The 17,374-nt window shown below is 42.7% G+C and overlaps 1 protein-coding gene across 5 annotated transcripts in view; it reads left to right on the top strand.

The window, feature by feature from the left end:
* Positions 1-17,374, top strand: part of EML6 (EMAP like 6) — a 170,985-nt gene that overhangs the window by 84,142 nt on the left and 69,469 nt on the right. For all 5 annotated transcript variants that reach the window (XM_077282700.1, XM_077282703.1, XM_077282702.1 and 2 more), the window contains exons 15-20: positions 1,530-1,635; positions 3,601-3,694; positions 5,026-5,126; positions 5,967-6,169; positions 7,674-7,785; positions 11,628-11,755. In XM_077282700.1, the coding sequence (XP_077138815.1) occupies positions 1,530-1,635; positions 3,601-3,694; positions 5,026-5,126; positions 5,967-6,169; positions 7,674-7,785; positions 11,628-11,755 (744 nt within the window). The remainder of the gene's footprint in view (positions 1-1,529; positions 1,636-3,600; positions 3,695-5,025; positions 5,127-5,966; positions 6,170-7,673; positions 7,786-11,627; positions 11,756-17,374) is intronic.

Genomic DNA, 17,374 nt, shown 5'->3' with positions numbered 1-17,374 from the left:
GGGTAACAAAAAATACTAAACATACAAATATACTCACACATATAACAGAGGGATGCATTGGGGAGTGGAGGATGGGGTTAAACCAAAGTAGGAGAAGAAAGGCAATTATCACACACTCAAAACCAAGCAACAGTCACAGATAAGGCTGCGTTCACACTTGCGTTGTTGTGTGTTGCGTCGGCGACGCATCGGCGACACAACGCATGCAAAACGCATGCAAAACGCATTGTTTTGTGACGCATGCGTCCTTTTTTTGCTTGATTTTGGACGCACAAAAAATGCAACTTGCTGCGTCCTCTGCGCCCTGACGCGTGCGCCGCAGTGACGCATGCGTCACAAAACGCAAGTGCAACGCATGTCCATGCGCCCCCATGTTAAATATAGGGGCGCATGACGCATGCGTCGCCGCAGCGGCGCCCGACGCTGCGTCGCACAAAGCTAATGTGAACGTAGCCTAAATCCACCAAAAGCCTTCTCCAATGATAACCATCAACAACCTTCATCCATGCACCATAAGCTATCTCTGACAATGAGTGCTAGCCAGGACCCAGAATTATATAGGAGATGGGAGTGTCTAATAGTGCACAGCTCAGAGCCTTAGGCTACTTTCACACTAGTGTCGTGCACTGCACGTCGCTATACGTCGTTTTGTAGAAAAAACGCATCCTGCAAAAGTGCTTGCAGGATGCGTTTTTTCTCCATTGACTTGCATTAGCGACGCAGTGCGACGCATTGCCACACGTCGCAACCGTCGTGCGACTATTGCGTCGGACCGTCGCCACCAAAATACGTTGCATGAAACGTTTTTTGGTGCGTCGTGTCCAGCATTTCCGACCGCGCATGCGCGGCCGGAACTCCGCTCCCTCCTCCCCGCACCTCACAATGGGGCAGCGGATGCGTTGAAAAACAGCAATCCGCTGCCCCCGTTGTGCGGCGCTTCCACAGTATGCGTCGCTGCGCCGCCACGTCGCATAGCGACGTCCAGTGCACGACGCTAATGTGAAAGTAGCCTTAATTGTCCAGGAGCTCTCAATGCAGCAGATTAACCACTGCACTGTCCATCTCCAAAAGAAATGTACCACCATTTAATATGAAGGTAAAGTGCTCCTAACCAGCGCAGGAATCGGAGAAATCAGAAGCTGCGGTCTTCTGGCTCCTCTCTGTCGCGGTAAACTAGTGACACATTGGGTGCTGACAGAGTCCCTTTAATGCATGCATATTAAATTAAATAAGCATTCCAATCTTTATTTTTTAGTAAATGTGTCTTTAAATGCATGTAATGTAGTGTGAGTGTATTAATATGCTCATCTACATCTGCTCTCTTCGGGATCCAGCTCAGTATAATGCTGACACTATATGAATCTCTGCTGTTACAGTATTCTGCATTTTTGGCCCTAGTCCGGCCCTATTATTCAGGATGCACAAAAATCCCATCTTTTATTTTCTCTACAGTTCAGAAAGCAGGGTGGGAATACACTGTAGATGATTTTTGCGAACTATTATATTGATCATATATAATTACGATTTAGATTGGACGGGATGCCGCAATTCATTTATGGGATACGCAAACATTGAAGTGTTTATCACTGTTGAAAGGACAACACCAAAGAGGGGTCTGTGCACTGGATTTTTCAGGTACCGTGCAATGTATTTTGACATCTTTTACTAGTCGTAGAACTTGTTCACTTCTTTTTTTCCATAACATGATAACCACAATGACCCTGAGAAGTCTTTGGCGCGTGAAAAAAAACAACTGACTTATAATGGGGTGTGTTGAGTTCATTTGTGGTTTCTTTGGCTTCAGAGCAATTTCTCTTGTCAAATCTAGAGTTATTTTTCCTGTCAAGTCTATTGGCATCTTCAACTGAGGGTCCAGATTAAAGTCAGTAAGTGTAATTCATTCCTATTTATATGCGTATGTAGCCCAGTGAAAGTTGTACCTTTATGTCGTCTTTCCATTGGCGGAATCTTGATAAATCCCCGGGTTTTGCAGAATGCAAATGAATTGCTAAGTGCAATGGGTGGGAGATGCACTTACCTAAAACTCTGCCCCCTTGGTTATTAACATTCTTGCTGCCTCCCTGTTTGTCGATCCATAGTTGACTTTGCCTCTGACATGATGTACTAACCAGGAAACCTCGCTTCTGTGCAGATCAGTGGTCTCCTTGCTTCTGCTCAGTAACTTGACCTTCTGAAGGCACAGACTTCATTGTTCTACTACACACTCCACAGAATGCTTAAAGGGAACCTGTCACCCGCCCCCCAGGCGTTTGTAACTAAAAGAGCCACCTTGGGCAGCACTGATGCTGCATTCTGACAAGGTGGCTCTTTTAGTTCGGGTCCCTGCCAATGCTGAAAGAATCGTTTTTGAAATTTGTCCCTCATACCGTGAAATCGCCACGGGGGCAGGTCTTTCCCCCCAATCCAGATGCCTCACGGCCGTCAGTCATGGCCTCCGGGCGCCGCCTCCTCTTACTTCATTAGCGTCTTCGGCGCCTGCGCAGTTATTTTTTTTTGGGGGGGGGGGCATGCGCAGTTGCGCTGCCCTTCGAACTTACAGCGAAGGCGCCAGGGACGCTAATGAAGGAAGAGGAGGCGGCGCCCGGCGCGCAGAGGCCATGAGTGACGGCTGTGAGGCCTCTGGATTAGGGGGGAAAAGACCTGCCCCCGTGGCGATTTCACGGTATGAGGGACAAATTTTAAAAACGATTATTTCAGCAGTGCCAGGGACCCGAACTAAAAGAGCCACCTTGTCAGAATGCAGCATTAGTGCTGCACAAGATGGCTCTTTTAGTTACAAATGCCTGGGGGGGTGACAGGTTCCCTTTAAACCTGTGGGCACAGAAGTAAGGGCATCGCTGAGCTGCCCAGGGACCTGATTTCCTGGCCAGCGCCTGGCATCAAAGGCGAAGTCAGCTATCTATCAGACAGGGAAGCGGCACCGTCAAGTTCATAGCAGCACAACAGCAAAGTGTGTTGCTGCCATGGGGCACTGCCAGGCTGCAGGAATTCACTGTGTATCCTTAGCATTATATCATGTAGAGTAATATAGGTCTTTGGTTGGGGCGGCCCAGATGGCTAAATGCAGGGTTAACGCCTATAGGTCTTTATGGTGGAACGTTACACATCATGATTTCTGTCATGTGCAACGATTTCTCTAATCTTAGAGGCAGACAAATGCTATAATTAAGTGAATTATACAGTCCTGGTGTATATGACGGCTTCCAGCTGCATGGGATGAGTCAATGGTTCATTTAGGAGCTAAATCTAGTGAAGTGGGAGCTTATCTGCGCCGATTCTTTATGCAATGCACAGGTCCATAGTTATGTGCCCATCTCATCATACGATCTCATCACGCATATATAGTTAACACATTGGTGAACACAATCCTTTTAGATAAGTTTCTTGGATGATACAAATGTTAGGAGTGCTCGTTATCTTCCCCTGACATTTCCTTCTTGTAGACTATTCATCAGACCAGGATGTTCAGTTGTACTTTCTCTCTGGACATTTCTGACAGCCGAGATTTACCGAGGGCGGATGTCCTAGGTGGCATGTACTCATATTTTCAATACTCAGTAATGGCTTCCTGTCTTACAGCTGATGGCAAATGTTTGGTGTCTGTTGGCTTGGATGATAACCACACAATCGTGTTCTGGGATTGGAAAAAAGGAGAGAAAATTGCAACAACGCGGTACGTTAGTCCCTACTGACACCTGCCATTTTGTTTTATACTGTATTACTACTTTTCTTTTGTTTGTTTTGTTCTTTTGGAGTACTCACATGAAGTTTGTTCTAAAGGTAGGGTTTACATTGAGGTCCAGAAATATTTGGAGCTCTTAATAGAAAACAAACCGTCATTAGGCTGAAGAAATCCATCAGAGAGAGAGATCTGAAATGTTAGGAGTGGCCAAATCACCAGTTTGGTTCAGTCTGCGAAAAAAGAGCGCACTGGTGAGCTTGGCAACTCAAAAAAGCGTGGACGTCCACAGAAGACCACAGTGGTGGATGATCTCAGAATCCTTTTCATGGTGAAAAAAACAACTCGCAACATCCACCCAAGTGAAAAACACTCTCCAGGAAGTAGGTGTTTGAGTACCTAAGTCTACCATAAAGAGAAGACTTCATGAGAGCAAATACAGAGGGCTCACCACAAGCTGCAAAACAGTAATCAGCCTTACCAATAGAAAGCCAAGATTAGACTTTGAGAAAATAAATCTAAAGAAGCCCCCAGTTCTGGAAAAGCAATCTATGGACAGATGACACTTAGGCCAACCTGTACCAGAATGATGGGAAGCAGAAAATCTGGAGAAGGCTTGGAACGACCCATGATCAATGCAAACCACACCACAACCAAATGCAGCACGGTTGATTGGACGACACTTCACAGTACAAATGGGCTCAAAATATACTGTGAAAGCAGCCCAGGAGTTTTTTAAGACAAAGAAGTGGAATATTCTAGAATGGCCAAGTCAATCACCAGATCTCAACCCCATCGAGCAGCATTTCACATGCTGAAGACAAAACTTAAGGCAGAAAGACCCACAAACAAGCAACAACTGAAGTCAGCGGCAGTAAAGGCCGGCAAAGGATCACAAAGAGACATCCATGGCTTCCAGACTTCAGGCAGTCAGTGCCTGCAAAGGATTCCCTAGAAAGTATTAAACATGAACATTTTATTTATGGTAAAGTTAATTTGTCCAATTACTTTTGAGCACCGGAAGTGAGGAGACTTTGTAGAAAAATGTTTGCAATTCCTAAACGTTTCACAGTATATATTCTTGTTCAACCCCTTTAATAAAACCTGAAAGTCTAAACTTCAGTTGCATCTCTGTTGTTTCATTTTAAATAAATAAAAAAAATAATGGCCTTCAGAGCTGAAATCATGAAGCTTTGGTCACTGTCCAAATATTTCTGGACCCAACTGTATGTGCAAAATATTATTTAGCAGTGATAACGGAATATGTAAGACTTCATTCAGCGAATCACTGTTTTCATTCTAATCTGATTTTCTTTTCATTGCAGGGGCCACAAAGATAAAATCTTTGTTGTGAAATGTAACCCACATCATACTGATAAGATGGTCACCGTGGGAATAAAGCACATCAAGTTCTGGCAACAAACGGGTAATGGTCATTACTGTAATAATATGGCATAAGCAGCATTAAAGGGGTTCTCCAGGACTAAAGTATTTTTTACTATGGGCAAAAATGAACAGGCAGGTAGTTGCTAACAAGGTAGCTGCCAGCCTCATCATATGGATATTTCTCCACTGCCGTGGAGATAAGTTAAATTATATCTATTTGTCTTATCTAGGATTGAATTTTTATCTGCCAGCATTTGGTATTTAAAGAACTGTGGTGGTTTCCTAGCGTGGCCATGTGAATATCTCTCCATGATGGTGCCACGGCCCCTACGTGCGTTTCGGCAGCGTGCCCCCTGACGAAGGCACGCTGCCGAAATGCGCGTAGGGGCCGTGGCACCATCATCTGGGTTTGGGCAAGGTATATTTATACTTATTCCGTACTTTACTGTGTGTGCCAATTGTCTATGTACTAAGTGTGGAAGTGTGGATTAGTGATACAGGGTCATGGGATTTGGGCATGCAATATGGCATAATTGATCCTATAGAGTCTTAGGGATTAAACAGTGCCCTCTTCCTGTCCCTGGCTCTATTATTAATGTATGGATATGTTGCACTATGCATTGACGGTCTTACTGATGTGATAGTTCTGCCAACCCTATGGTGACGCCACTTTTGTGTTCTTTTGGCTCATTATAAGCACTATTGGCTACTTTTTAATGGTTATAAGTTTTTAACAAATTAATAAAGCTTTTTCTGATGTTGTTCAAAATACATTTGTGTCTATATGTTTATGTAGCTACAATATTGTATCATCTAACACATTTAATATCCAAATAAACCAAATAGATTTTGTTAAAACCTTCACATTTTTTCTTGGCAGGGGGTGGATTTACTTCAAAACGTGGAACTTTTGGAACTGTTGGAAAACTAGAGACGATGATGTGTGTTTCATATGGACGGACAGAAGATTTGGTGTTTTCTGGAGCAGCGACAGGAGATATTTATGTTTGGAAAGAAATTCTTCTGCTTAAAACCATTAAAGCCCATGATGGACCTGTATTTGCCATGTACGCATTGGATAAGGTGATAACATCTTTATACGTATAGTGTCATCTTGGTGTGTGTAAGCAGAGGGCATGTATTCCTTACATATCTATATGACTATGCACTTGTATTGGCCGGGAAATGGCAATTCTTTCTATAACTCTGCATTGTGCCATTGGTGACAACTGGGTGTTACCAATTAGGGGGGTGTCACTACATACCCTGGCACTGTCCAATCAGGGCTGACTTCACCCAGTTGTGCTGAGACACACCTCTTTGACAAGAAATAAAAATTTCAAATATTTCAAAAAAAACATTTTCACTGGGAATACAAGTAGTTGCGAAATATTATACCGAGAAATGTGACAGGTCTTCTTTAAGTGCACAAGAATTATTATAAGAAGTGACTATTGATTTTCTATGGGTGTGTTATTTATGCGCATGTTACTCGTACAGTCCACTCATAATTAGAGCCAAATGTGAACAACAAAGTGATTTATTGATCAGCTGTGAATGGGGTGCGGCAGTTCTATTGACATTCTAATGGCTCCTATGCATTAAGAGCTGGCACGTATTCTCCCTGTATCCAAATATTTTTGATCATACAGCAAGTGATGGAACATATCACAATTGTTTTTCCTTATTGTTGTATGAATCTGCAAGAAAAAAAGACTGCCATTTGTATGGAGATGCATACTGGGACAGAATGGATCCATAGGAGACTATATACATCACTCAGTTCTGCCTAGTACATAGAGCCATGTTGACCATAATGACACTATTTCTTTAGGAAGTAAATGTTATAGGCCCTGTATTATATAAAAAATAAAATAAAAAAAAAAAAGATTTTTACATATGTTAGTCATTACGGTTAAAAAATGGTTTCAGTCTGCAATCTTATTCCTTCAGTAATGTCCAGCCCCCTCATCATGATAATCAATTTACTTCCTGCTCCTCATTTTCTAATTAGAGAGTGTCACTCCCAGCATGGGTGTATGGTCTCTTTGTCCAGGATGCTGATGACTTCAATAGTTCCATCAACTAACAAAACTTTATTTCTTTAGTGATTCCTTTCATGTACTTTCTTCCCTATCCACAACCTGTTTTCTCTGCTATCCTTAAGAACGTAGATACTTTCTCCCCTCTCCTCAATATGATTTGTATACAACTTCCTCCCCTTTCTTGCTGCTATTACTAACAAGGGGAGGACAGATAGAGCCGTCAGAGAGAAGTACGAGCAGAGGTCTGAGGAATTTGGGTCAGAATTTGCAGACCACCTAATTAGTTACAAAATTTGCAATGACTATTTAGAAAGTTGCTCCGTTTTTCATGTAGGAAGCAAATGAACAAAAAAAAAAATCAGTGCCAAAGTATAAATAGTCTGAAAATATAACATTTACCAAAGCAAATTATTTTTTGGTGAATATTTGAAATAGTCTGTGTATGCACAATTTATTTAGTGGGATTTACAAATGTGAACACAATAAATATTAATTGTAGAAAGTGACCATACTTGTGTAATCAGTGGCAATTCATGTGACAGGGCTTTGTGACTGGAGGAAAGGACGGAGTGGTGGAGCTCTGGGACGATATGTTTGAAAGATGCCTAAAGACATATGCTATTAAAAGATCAGCAATTTCTCCTAATTCAAAAGGTAAATTTGATATATAAATGTTTTAGTTTTTTTTTTTAATTAGCATTTTTTTGTGTGTGCACTTAAGTCTTTTCATTATAACTCTAAATGCATTTTCATGTCCCGTTTCATACCATTTCACAAACTAAAAGTACTTTATTGAAATTGTCCTTTTTTGCTTTTTTTATATGCTGTATACATTTTTGCAGTAGGAAAAATGTTTCATGACGAGAAACTGGCCACATGTGATGTTAATTAAAAAAAATATGTATTTTTCTTGTTTGTAATTAATTAGGTAGTAATTATTTTTTTTTTTTTGGTCACAGCTAAGTCATTTGGCAAAGCTTGTTAGAGGGTCGATATTGACTGTTAGGATTGCTACTTCCTTTAGGTGGCACTACAGTTCTAGTCCTCTTCCTCTCTGAAGAGACAATTTGCATATTTTCCAGAGGAGCATTACAAGGCCTAAAAGTCTCCTCACCTAGGCATGTCAGGCTTGACATGTCACTCTCCTCAAGTAGAAAAGTTACCCCTTGGATCCCTGTCCTATCCCTCTCACCCAGCCAAACCAGATCTCACACTTTGCACTGATGAGGGGCAGTACCCTGAAACGCAGTGTCTGCAAATTGAGATTTTGGTTTGGCTTTTAAAATAAGTCATGTGACAAGGCTCGTTAGAGGGTCTACATTGACTATTAGGATTGCTACTTCCTTTAGGTGGCACTAGAGTTCTAGTCCTCTTCCTCTCTGAAGGGAGAATTTGCATATTACATAGCCAGACACACTACATGCCCCATCACATTACCAGCCAATACCACCTGACAATGCCAGCCATGGTGCCTATGATCTATGTGTAGGATGTGACTGTTCACTGAGTAAATAACATATGGGAACAGCACGTGATGTGTCCACACACTGACCTCCCTGGGCCGTAAGTTAGGTTCACACAACCGATTTCTCCACATCTTAGTAAAATGGAGCAATTATTCTGATCAGACTTTTATCAGAGTTTGATCAGAGTGAGATCAGTTCTTCTCAGACTTGGAGAAAAAAAGTTTCTCCACCTTCTTCATTCTGTCAATCCGTGAAAATTGGACCGCACTTGAATGTCATCCGTCTGATTTTCTTCACGGACCCATAGGTTTGCACTGCCGATTTTTATCCGACCCTCAAATCAACATCAGATAGGTCTCCATTTTTTTTCTGCGGACCACAGTCTCACTGAAAATCAGGTACAAGTGCTATTTATGAAAACCATGGATAGGTCTTGTCCGAATAATCGCTCATGTGCATAAGCCCTTACAATCACTCAAGGCTCAGTCTTGTGCTTTCCCCGCTGCCTGCATCCGGACTGTCAGGTGCACGAGTAGTTTGCAGCAACATTTTAAGAAGAAAGTGTCTCAGTCGTCCGAAAAAAATGGTAAATAAGCAAAAAACATTCTCCGCAAGCCCCTAGAAGCTAGATGAGCATTATAAAAAAAATAAATGACTGGTCACAAAGATAGACAAAATCTTGGCACAGCACATAAAAAACAGCAATATGCTGGAATCACCTAGAAAAAGCAGGTACATACATAAATCTGTCTACATTTACGCCAAGGAGGCTTACAGTGCAATCTTAGATAGTCCGGCTACATTCCTACAATGATCTTTTGGTGCGTTGTTGCCTCGTGGTTTTGCTTCGTTAAAAAAGCAGCGTCTTACAGTTCCAGCAAAGTGGATGGGATTTATATACATTTTCTGTCCCATGTGCTTCTAATTTGCGGTGCGTTTTTCAAATCTGCAATGTGTCAATTTCTCCTGCGGTTACGCTGAGTTGTCTGTGCAGATTTTCCCCATAGACTTGCATTAGGAACGGAAATTCCGCAGGTAAAAAAAAACTCACATGTGTTTTTAGTTCTTTTCCATGGCGGAAAATCATCAAAAATGCATGTAATCCGCATGTAAGTATGTCACTAAATTTTTATCAAAGCAAAAAAAAACCAAGAATGAAAAACAAAGCAGCATTATTTACAGCATGACACATCAGAGACAAAAAACACAATAAAAACGCATGTTAAAAAAACGCACACCAAAACGCATGGAAAAACTGCAAGTAACGTAATTTAAATAATAGGTGCAGAAATTCTGCAACATCAAAAGTGCACCGAAAGCTCACCATGGGATGGTAAATCTGCCCCAATGTGTCCTGCGTGGTGCAGGTCATAAGGGAGCGACATCATGAAGAAAAGAAAATCCCTTTATGATGCACTTCCTCTGAATTAGCACTTTGGTGTCTATATGATTGGAGCTAAGGGGCGCACACATGTACCCGCTTTATATCTAACCCATCCTACGATTATCTGGTGTCACCTGTCATTGATGGCTTCTTGTCCTGTTAGGCCTGTTAGGTGACAGTTTCCTCACGTACCGGAGACACTGACACACGTAGACCCATAAAAATCAATGCATCTGTTCAGATGTCATTGATTTTTTGCGGACCGTGTCTCCGTGTGCCAAACACGGAGACATGTCAGTGTTCGTGGGAGCGCACGTTTTACACGGACCCAATAGAGTCAATGGGTCCGTGTAAAACACGGACCTCACACGGACATTCTCCGTCTGGGGTCCGTGTGCGTGCAGGAGACAGCGCTACAGTAAGCGCTGTCCCCCCCACATGGTGCTGAAGCCGGTATTCATATCTTCCCTGCAGCAGCGTTTGCTGTAGAGAAAATATGAAGAATAGTGTTAAAAATAAAGATTTAGGTGTCCGCCGCCCCCCCACCCCCTGTGCGCCCCCCCGCTGGTCAGAAAATACTTACCCGCTCCCTCGCTCCTTCCTGGTCTGGCCGCGCCTCCTACTGTATGCGGTCACGTGGGGCCGATCATTTACAGTCATGAATAGTCGGCTCCGCCCCTATGGGAGGTGGAGCCACATATTCATGACTGTAAATGATCGGCCCCACGTGACTGCATGCAGGAGAAGCCGCGGCCAGACCAGGAAGCAGCGAGGGAGCGGGTAAGTATTTTCTGACCAGCGGGGGGGCGCACAGGGGGTGGGGGGGCGGCGGACACATGGATCTTTATTTTAAACACTATTCTTCATATTTTCTCTGCAGCAAACGCTGCTGCAGGGAAGATATGAATCGCAGCTTCAGCACCATGCAGAGTGGGTACCACACGCTCCGTGTGGTACCCACTCGCCATACAGGCGGCACACGTGTGCCGCACGTATGGCCTCCGTGAGTTCCCAGGCACACGGACACGGATAACTCCGGTACCGATTTATTCCGGTACCGGAATTATCTGGACGTGTGGGACAGCCCTTATGGATATCTTCCATCATTTTTGAATATAAAATACTCACATTATTTTATTAATGAAATGACAGCAAATATTTGATAGTTGTGAAATAATTTTAGCCCATGATTCTAATCACAAGTTATTTCATTGGGGCGCTTAATAAAGGGGCACAATTCTAGTGAGTCGCTCCATATCCTTTTATTAAATTACAGAGTAGATAAGTGCATGAGGAAGGTGGGAAGTCATTCTATGGTACAACAAAGATCTGGAGAAAGAAACTCAGTGGTGAACACAGGGGCGGACACAACGAAAAGAACAATATATGGGCCCTTGGCAGCCCAATAGCTCCCCATGCTCCATTCCTGCTGTTTTGGAGGTGGATTGGCCCCCTTACCTCCTGGGCCCCAGTGCAGATGCACAATATGCGCCATCCGCCCATTTTTCCATGTGTAGAGAAATATCTGTCTTGTCTGTTCATATCCTACTCCTGAATGGTTGTGTTACAAAACACCTTTTTTTCCTGCTTTCTTTTACTACTCCACCTTGCTACTGTTTACTATCTCATCAGTATATGTCTCCTAGGCTTACTTTTAGAAGATAATCCTTCAATCCGTGCCATCACTTTGGGACATGGACACATATTGGTTGGGACCAAGAACGGTGAAGTTCTAGAAATTGATAAAAGTGGTCCAATAACATTGCTTGTCCAGGTAAAACATTTTTCTTAGTGAACTGTCGCTACGTTGGTGTATATTGAGTTGTATGATTTAGGTGGTATATCCACCCTTGAACGCCATTTAGCATTTTAGATGTAGAAATAATCTTCATTATACAAGTACCGTACTCATTTTGTGGTGATCATGAGTTATAGTGTGCATTGTAGTTCTAACTGGTATTGGAAACAGTCAACATGCTTGATCTCAAACAGATCGCTCACTTTCACTGTGTTACATTGAAGGCGGCCATAGTGACTTGCAGCGGCACGCTCCATTACATGCCTTATATATACAGATTTGAGGATACAATAGTTCCATAGAGCACCCAGTAGCGCCTCTGCAGCTCCATGCCTGCAGTGGTTGGCCCACCATTACATATCACAGCCACTGTATAGATCATGAAAAATAAATAACAATCACAATTTGCAAGCTTTTTTTTTTTAAAAAAGATCCTATCTAATGAGTAGTTATTACATTTATATAGTATGGCAGTATGGCGCCTGATCTTCAGTGTATAGTTCAGTTCAGGTCCATCTATTAAAGGGAATCTGTCAGCAGGTTTTGCTAGTAATCCGAGAGCAGCATGATTAATGATTAATCTGAGAGCCTGATTCCAGTAATGTGTCACTTACTAGGCCGTTTCAATAAAATCAGTGTTTTATCAGCAGGAGATTAATATTACAGGACTAGGTGTCTCGTGCCTTCTAGTCAACTGCTGTGTGTAACTCCGCCCCCACTACTGATTGGCAGCTTTCTGACAATCCGCAGTGTACACAGACAGCTGCCAATCAGTGGGGTGGGTGGGGTTATATAGGGTTCAGCATTCAGAGCATTGCTAGGTCTGCAGAAGAGAAAACTGTGATTGTATAAATATGGCAGTTTGCAGACCAGCAAGTGATACATCGCTGGAATCAGGGTCTCTGTCCCTGCATTTTGCCGCTCTCACATTACATAGCAAGAAGCTGATGGCAGATTCCCTTTAAGCTTAGTGCTGCTGGTCATACCTGCTCAGTCACTCTCCATGCAGCCATGCACAGTGATCTCCTATGCCATTTAATATAGGTTTTTCCTTACAAGCTATTTCTATTGGCTGCGCTCAGCTCATTAGACGGACCTGCACATTACTATATTTTGTGAACACCAGGTGGCGCCATACTACGTAAGTTTTTTAATAGCCTGTAAAGTGCAAATATTATTACTTTTTCATGATCTATAGAGCGGATGTGATATGTAATGGTGAGAGAACCCCATATAGGATATATTGCTATATCGGAGACCGCAGCTCTTGACTGATTCGTATTAGCGAGGAGACGTCTATCTGCAGAGATCTGCATGACCTCCTAATACAAAGAGGCAGCACGTAGTGTGATGCGAGCACAGACACACTCAGGAGACAGAGCTCCCCTAAGAGATGACACTGAAGAGACCTAGTGTGACAACGTGTTATACTGCCCCGCATGAACCTGCCAGAATAAGACCAATCCATGAGAAATCAGCGTCTCGGAGACAATCAGGACTGCAGAACACACATAACACATGCATTCAGTCGTCATTTTCATCAAGTCAACGACACGTGGCTCCAGAATCGGGTATGTGGCATGTAGAGCAGAAGGTTGGGTCTTTACAATGCCGAAGATGCTTTTATTAGAAAGGCTTAATATCATTGCAGACCTGTACTTTGTGAGCAAACACAAACCAAATGTAGATGAAGAAGCTGCAATAATACAATTAGCGGAGGCAAATCGCATTATGTTGTAGATTGATTAGATCAATGGAAACGAGTATTGACTGTAGCACGGAATAAGAAGCCATTAGATGTAATTAGGGAGCTCTGGAAAGCCTGGTAAATGGTTACACTAACAGAATACTCTCCATTGCAGGGTCTTACACCACCGGGAAAATGGCCTCTCATGGGCCTATCTTAATCATAGTGTTCTAGTGTATCCGTCCTGGTTATTTAACATTGTAAGAAACAACTCAAAAAAATGTCCGAATCACCAGTATATGGCACTTCAATAACTATAAAACAACAAATAGCCAGACTGTAGTAAGCAAAGAGATCCATATATAGAACTTAAATGTTTCTTGAAATCTAATATATAAAGCTGAATGTATGTGTGTATGTGTGTATGTATGTGTGTATGTGTGTATGTCCGGGATTGGCATCTGCACCGCCGCAGCTACAGGCACAAAATTTTGCACAGTCACACGTCTGGACCCTGAGAGCGTCAAAGCTATGTTGTGAGGTGAAATTTTAACCCCGCGCTTTCCAATTCACCAAACAATTTTGCCCCTATCTACATAATGGGGAAAAGGTGAAAGGAAAAGTGTTGGAGGCAAATTAACAGCTGCCAGATGTGAACAAGGGGGACTTAAAGAATGAGAGCGATGGCGCCAAAGAGTATATACCGTACAGTTGCTAAGGTGGGGCCCCGACATGGGATAATCACCACACCACCACGGGGATATGAACACACACACAAAATGCGCCACACACTACCACGTGCTCGAACACATATACCACCCTCAGCACACATTTAACCACACATACACCAACCTCGCCACATAAAAGTCGAAACACAAAAGTCGCCGCTCAATACTCGCCACGCGCAAAACTCTCCACATGCAAAACTCGCCACACGTGCAAAACTCACCTCATGGAAAACTCGCCACACGCAAAACTTGCACACGCGGAAAAATTGCCACATGCACAAAAGTTGCAACACATGCAAAAGTTGCCTCACACAAAACTTGCACATACTCAAAAGGCACCACACATAAAACTCGCCACGCGCAAAACACGCTGCACACAACTTGCTACACTAACCTGTCACATGCAACTCGACACACAAAAAGTTGCTACACGCATGTCACCACACAAAACTCATCTCACAAAAGTCGCTACATGCGTGTCGCCACACGCAACTCAACACACACAACTTGACACACGAAACTCACCCTAAAACACACACAAGTCTGGTATTATCCTTCAAAAATAAAAATCTGATTAATAAGCAGACAAACTACAAGAGCAACAAATGTACCATATAGGAATCCGGCAGCTGTCAGTCACATGACCAGTCTATTATGTGTATGTGTGAGCTAATATATACTGCCAGGGGGTGGGCTTACTGTTGGCTGGGGATTTATCAGGCTGCCAATTTAGCTTACAAATACTGAGGTAAAAATACTGACCAAATAACGTGTGAACGAGGTCTAATACAGGAGGAGATGACATACAGATATATACTATATACAGGAGGAGATGACACACAGGTATATACTATTTACAGGGGAGATGACACACAGGTATATACTATATGCAGGAGGAGATGACGCACAGATATATACTATATACAGGAGAGATGACACACAGGTATATACTATATAGAGGAGGAGATGACATACAGGTACATACTACATACAGCAGGAGATGACATACAGGTATATACTATATACAGAAGGAGATGACACACAGGTATATACTATATACAGGAGCAGATTACCTACAGGTATATAGTATATACATGAGGAGATGACATACAGGTATATGCTATGTATAGGAGGAGATGACATACAGGTATATACTATATACAGGAGGAGATGACACACAGATATATACTATATATAGGTGAGATGACACACAGGTATATACTATATACAGGAGGAGATTACATACAGGTATATACTATATATAGGAGGAGATGACATACAGGTATATACTATATACAGGGGAGATGACACACAGCAGGTATATACTATATACAGGGGAGATGACATACAGGTATATACTATATACAGGAGATGACATACAGGTGTATACTATATATAAGGGAGATGACAAACATGTATATACTGAGGTGAAAATGAGAGGTGTGAGGTGAAAATGAAAAGGTGTGAGTGCAAAATGAGAGGAGTGAGGGAAATAGTGGAGTGATCGGAAAATGACAGATGTGAGGTCGAAATGACAAGTGTTAGGGGGGAATGAGAGGAGTGAGGGGGAAAATGAGAGGTGTGAGGGAGAAAATGAGAGATGTGAGGGGGAAAATGAAAGATGTGATGGGGAAAATGAGAGGCGTGATGGGGAAAATAAGAGAAGTGAGGTGCTATAACTAACCACAGATATTTACTATGCCCAGGCAACGCCGGGCTCTTCAGCTAGCTTAGATTTACAATCTCCATGCTTTTCTCATGGTCAACTTTATGTGGCCTGTTCAAGAGTTGGAACAGCCAAAAATCTGTTTGTCTTTGCACCTGAAGGAAAAACTAAGAATGTCGTTTATCAAAAGGCTCTCGAATAAGTAGTAGAAGATTACTTCACATTACTTGGCCAATTTAGTTAAATCTGTATGGAATATCTCTGGTGTTGAAATATATGTTGTAAAATGCTTCTATTAGCTTAGTTTTTCCCTTTTAATAATTACATTTCTATCTATTTGTTTTGTGGTTTTTTTGTGCAGAATAAATTTTTGTTAACACATTCTATTTTGCTAACAGCAGTTATTACCCCGGGTGAAGCCGGGTAGTACAGCTAGTATTACATAAAATTAAGAACTTATTAAAAAGGCATAGATCCACAATGCACAAAATATCCAGTAGGGGGACTCCGACACACACCCAACAAATAAAATAAAGAGTGGAAGTGAGATTCACAGAGAAGGCATCCGATCAGGTAGAAGTATTAGTAAGCACAGTGCAGCAGTGAGGTAGGCAGATTAAATAAATGCTAGAAAAGAACTGTGCCAACTATACTATAATAAGATGTCATATACAGCATAGAAAAATAACCAGGGAGGCAAAGACTAGATAAAGTAAGTGAGTGCTAATAGCATCCCTAAGTAAACTGTGTCCTGTATATCTGCTTGACCTGGCTGACGTCATAAGTAAAATGCAATAGTGCAGCACCCCAAGTAACCGGTTGCTGCAGTGATGTTGCTTTTCCTTCGGGGAGGGTAATGTTATGCTCAGAGGCAATGGGGTTCTCTTCACCAGGTAAGGCACGCACATGCAACATATTCTGAATCCAGGCCAGGAGGGGGAGCTCAGGACCCGCATTCAGGGGAGCTTCCCTCAAATATGAATATATGGCCTGGTCTGGGGGAGGAGTTAGGAGAGTTATTTAGAGACACTGAAGTGGAAGGACGTCTGGAGCAGACGTGAGATGCCTGGCAGCCATGAGGGAGCTGCAGCCTCTGGGAAAGGAGAAACAACCTGGAGGGTTGTATGTGGAGTACCTGAAGAGGAAAGGAGCAAAGGAGAGGAACAGGGCTCAGAAGGGAACTGAGACCGGGCACCCTCAGAGCCAGGGCCGGACTGGCAATTCTGGCAAATGCCAGGAGGGCCTGTCTGGTCATGGGCTGCCTTTTCTGCTAAGTTGTTAACAGAATCAGTGTTCTCAAGACACCCATACTATTAACAGTTGTGATGGAGCACAAAGTCGCTGACTCTGTCACTTACCCCAGCAGGCCACAGGTATCATTAGAAATATTGGTCTTGTAGTAAATCTTGCTTTCCTCCATCCAGCGTAATATTAGTAATATGTCCCCATCTGGTGCTTGGAAACGGGGACAACATGGGCCTGTGTGATTGCAAATGCCAGGGCTGAATTTCAGT

The sequence above is a fragment of the Ranitomeya variabilis genome, chromosome 2 (genome assembly GCF_051348905.1).
Source record: "Ranitomeya variabilis isolate aRanVar5 chromosome 2, aRanVar5.hap1, whole genome shotgun sequence".
Classification (NCBI taxonomy): Eukaryota; Metazoa; Chordata; class Amphibia; order Anura; family Dendrobatidae; genus Ranitomeya; species Ranitomeya variabilis.
The sequence above is the reverse complement of the archived record's forward strand: the minus strand, read 5'-3'. Positions and strand labels throughout refer to the sequence as shown.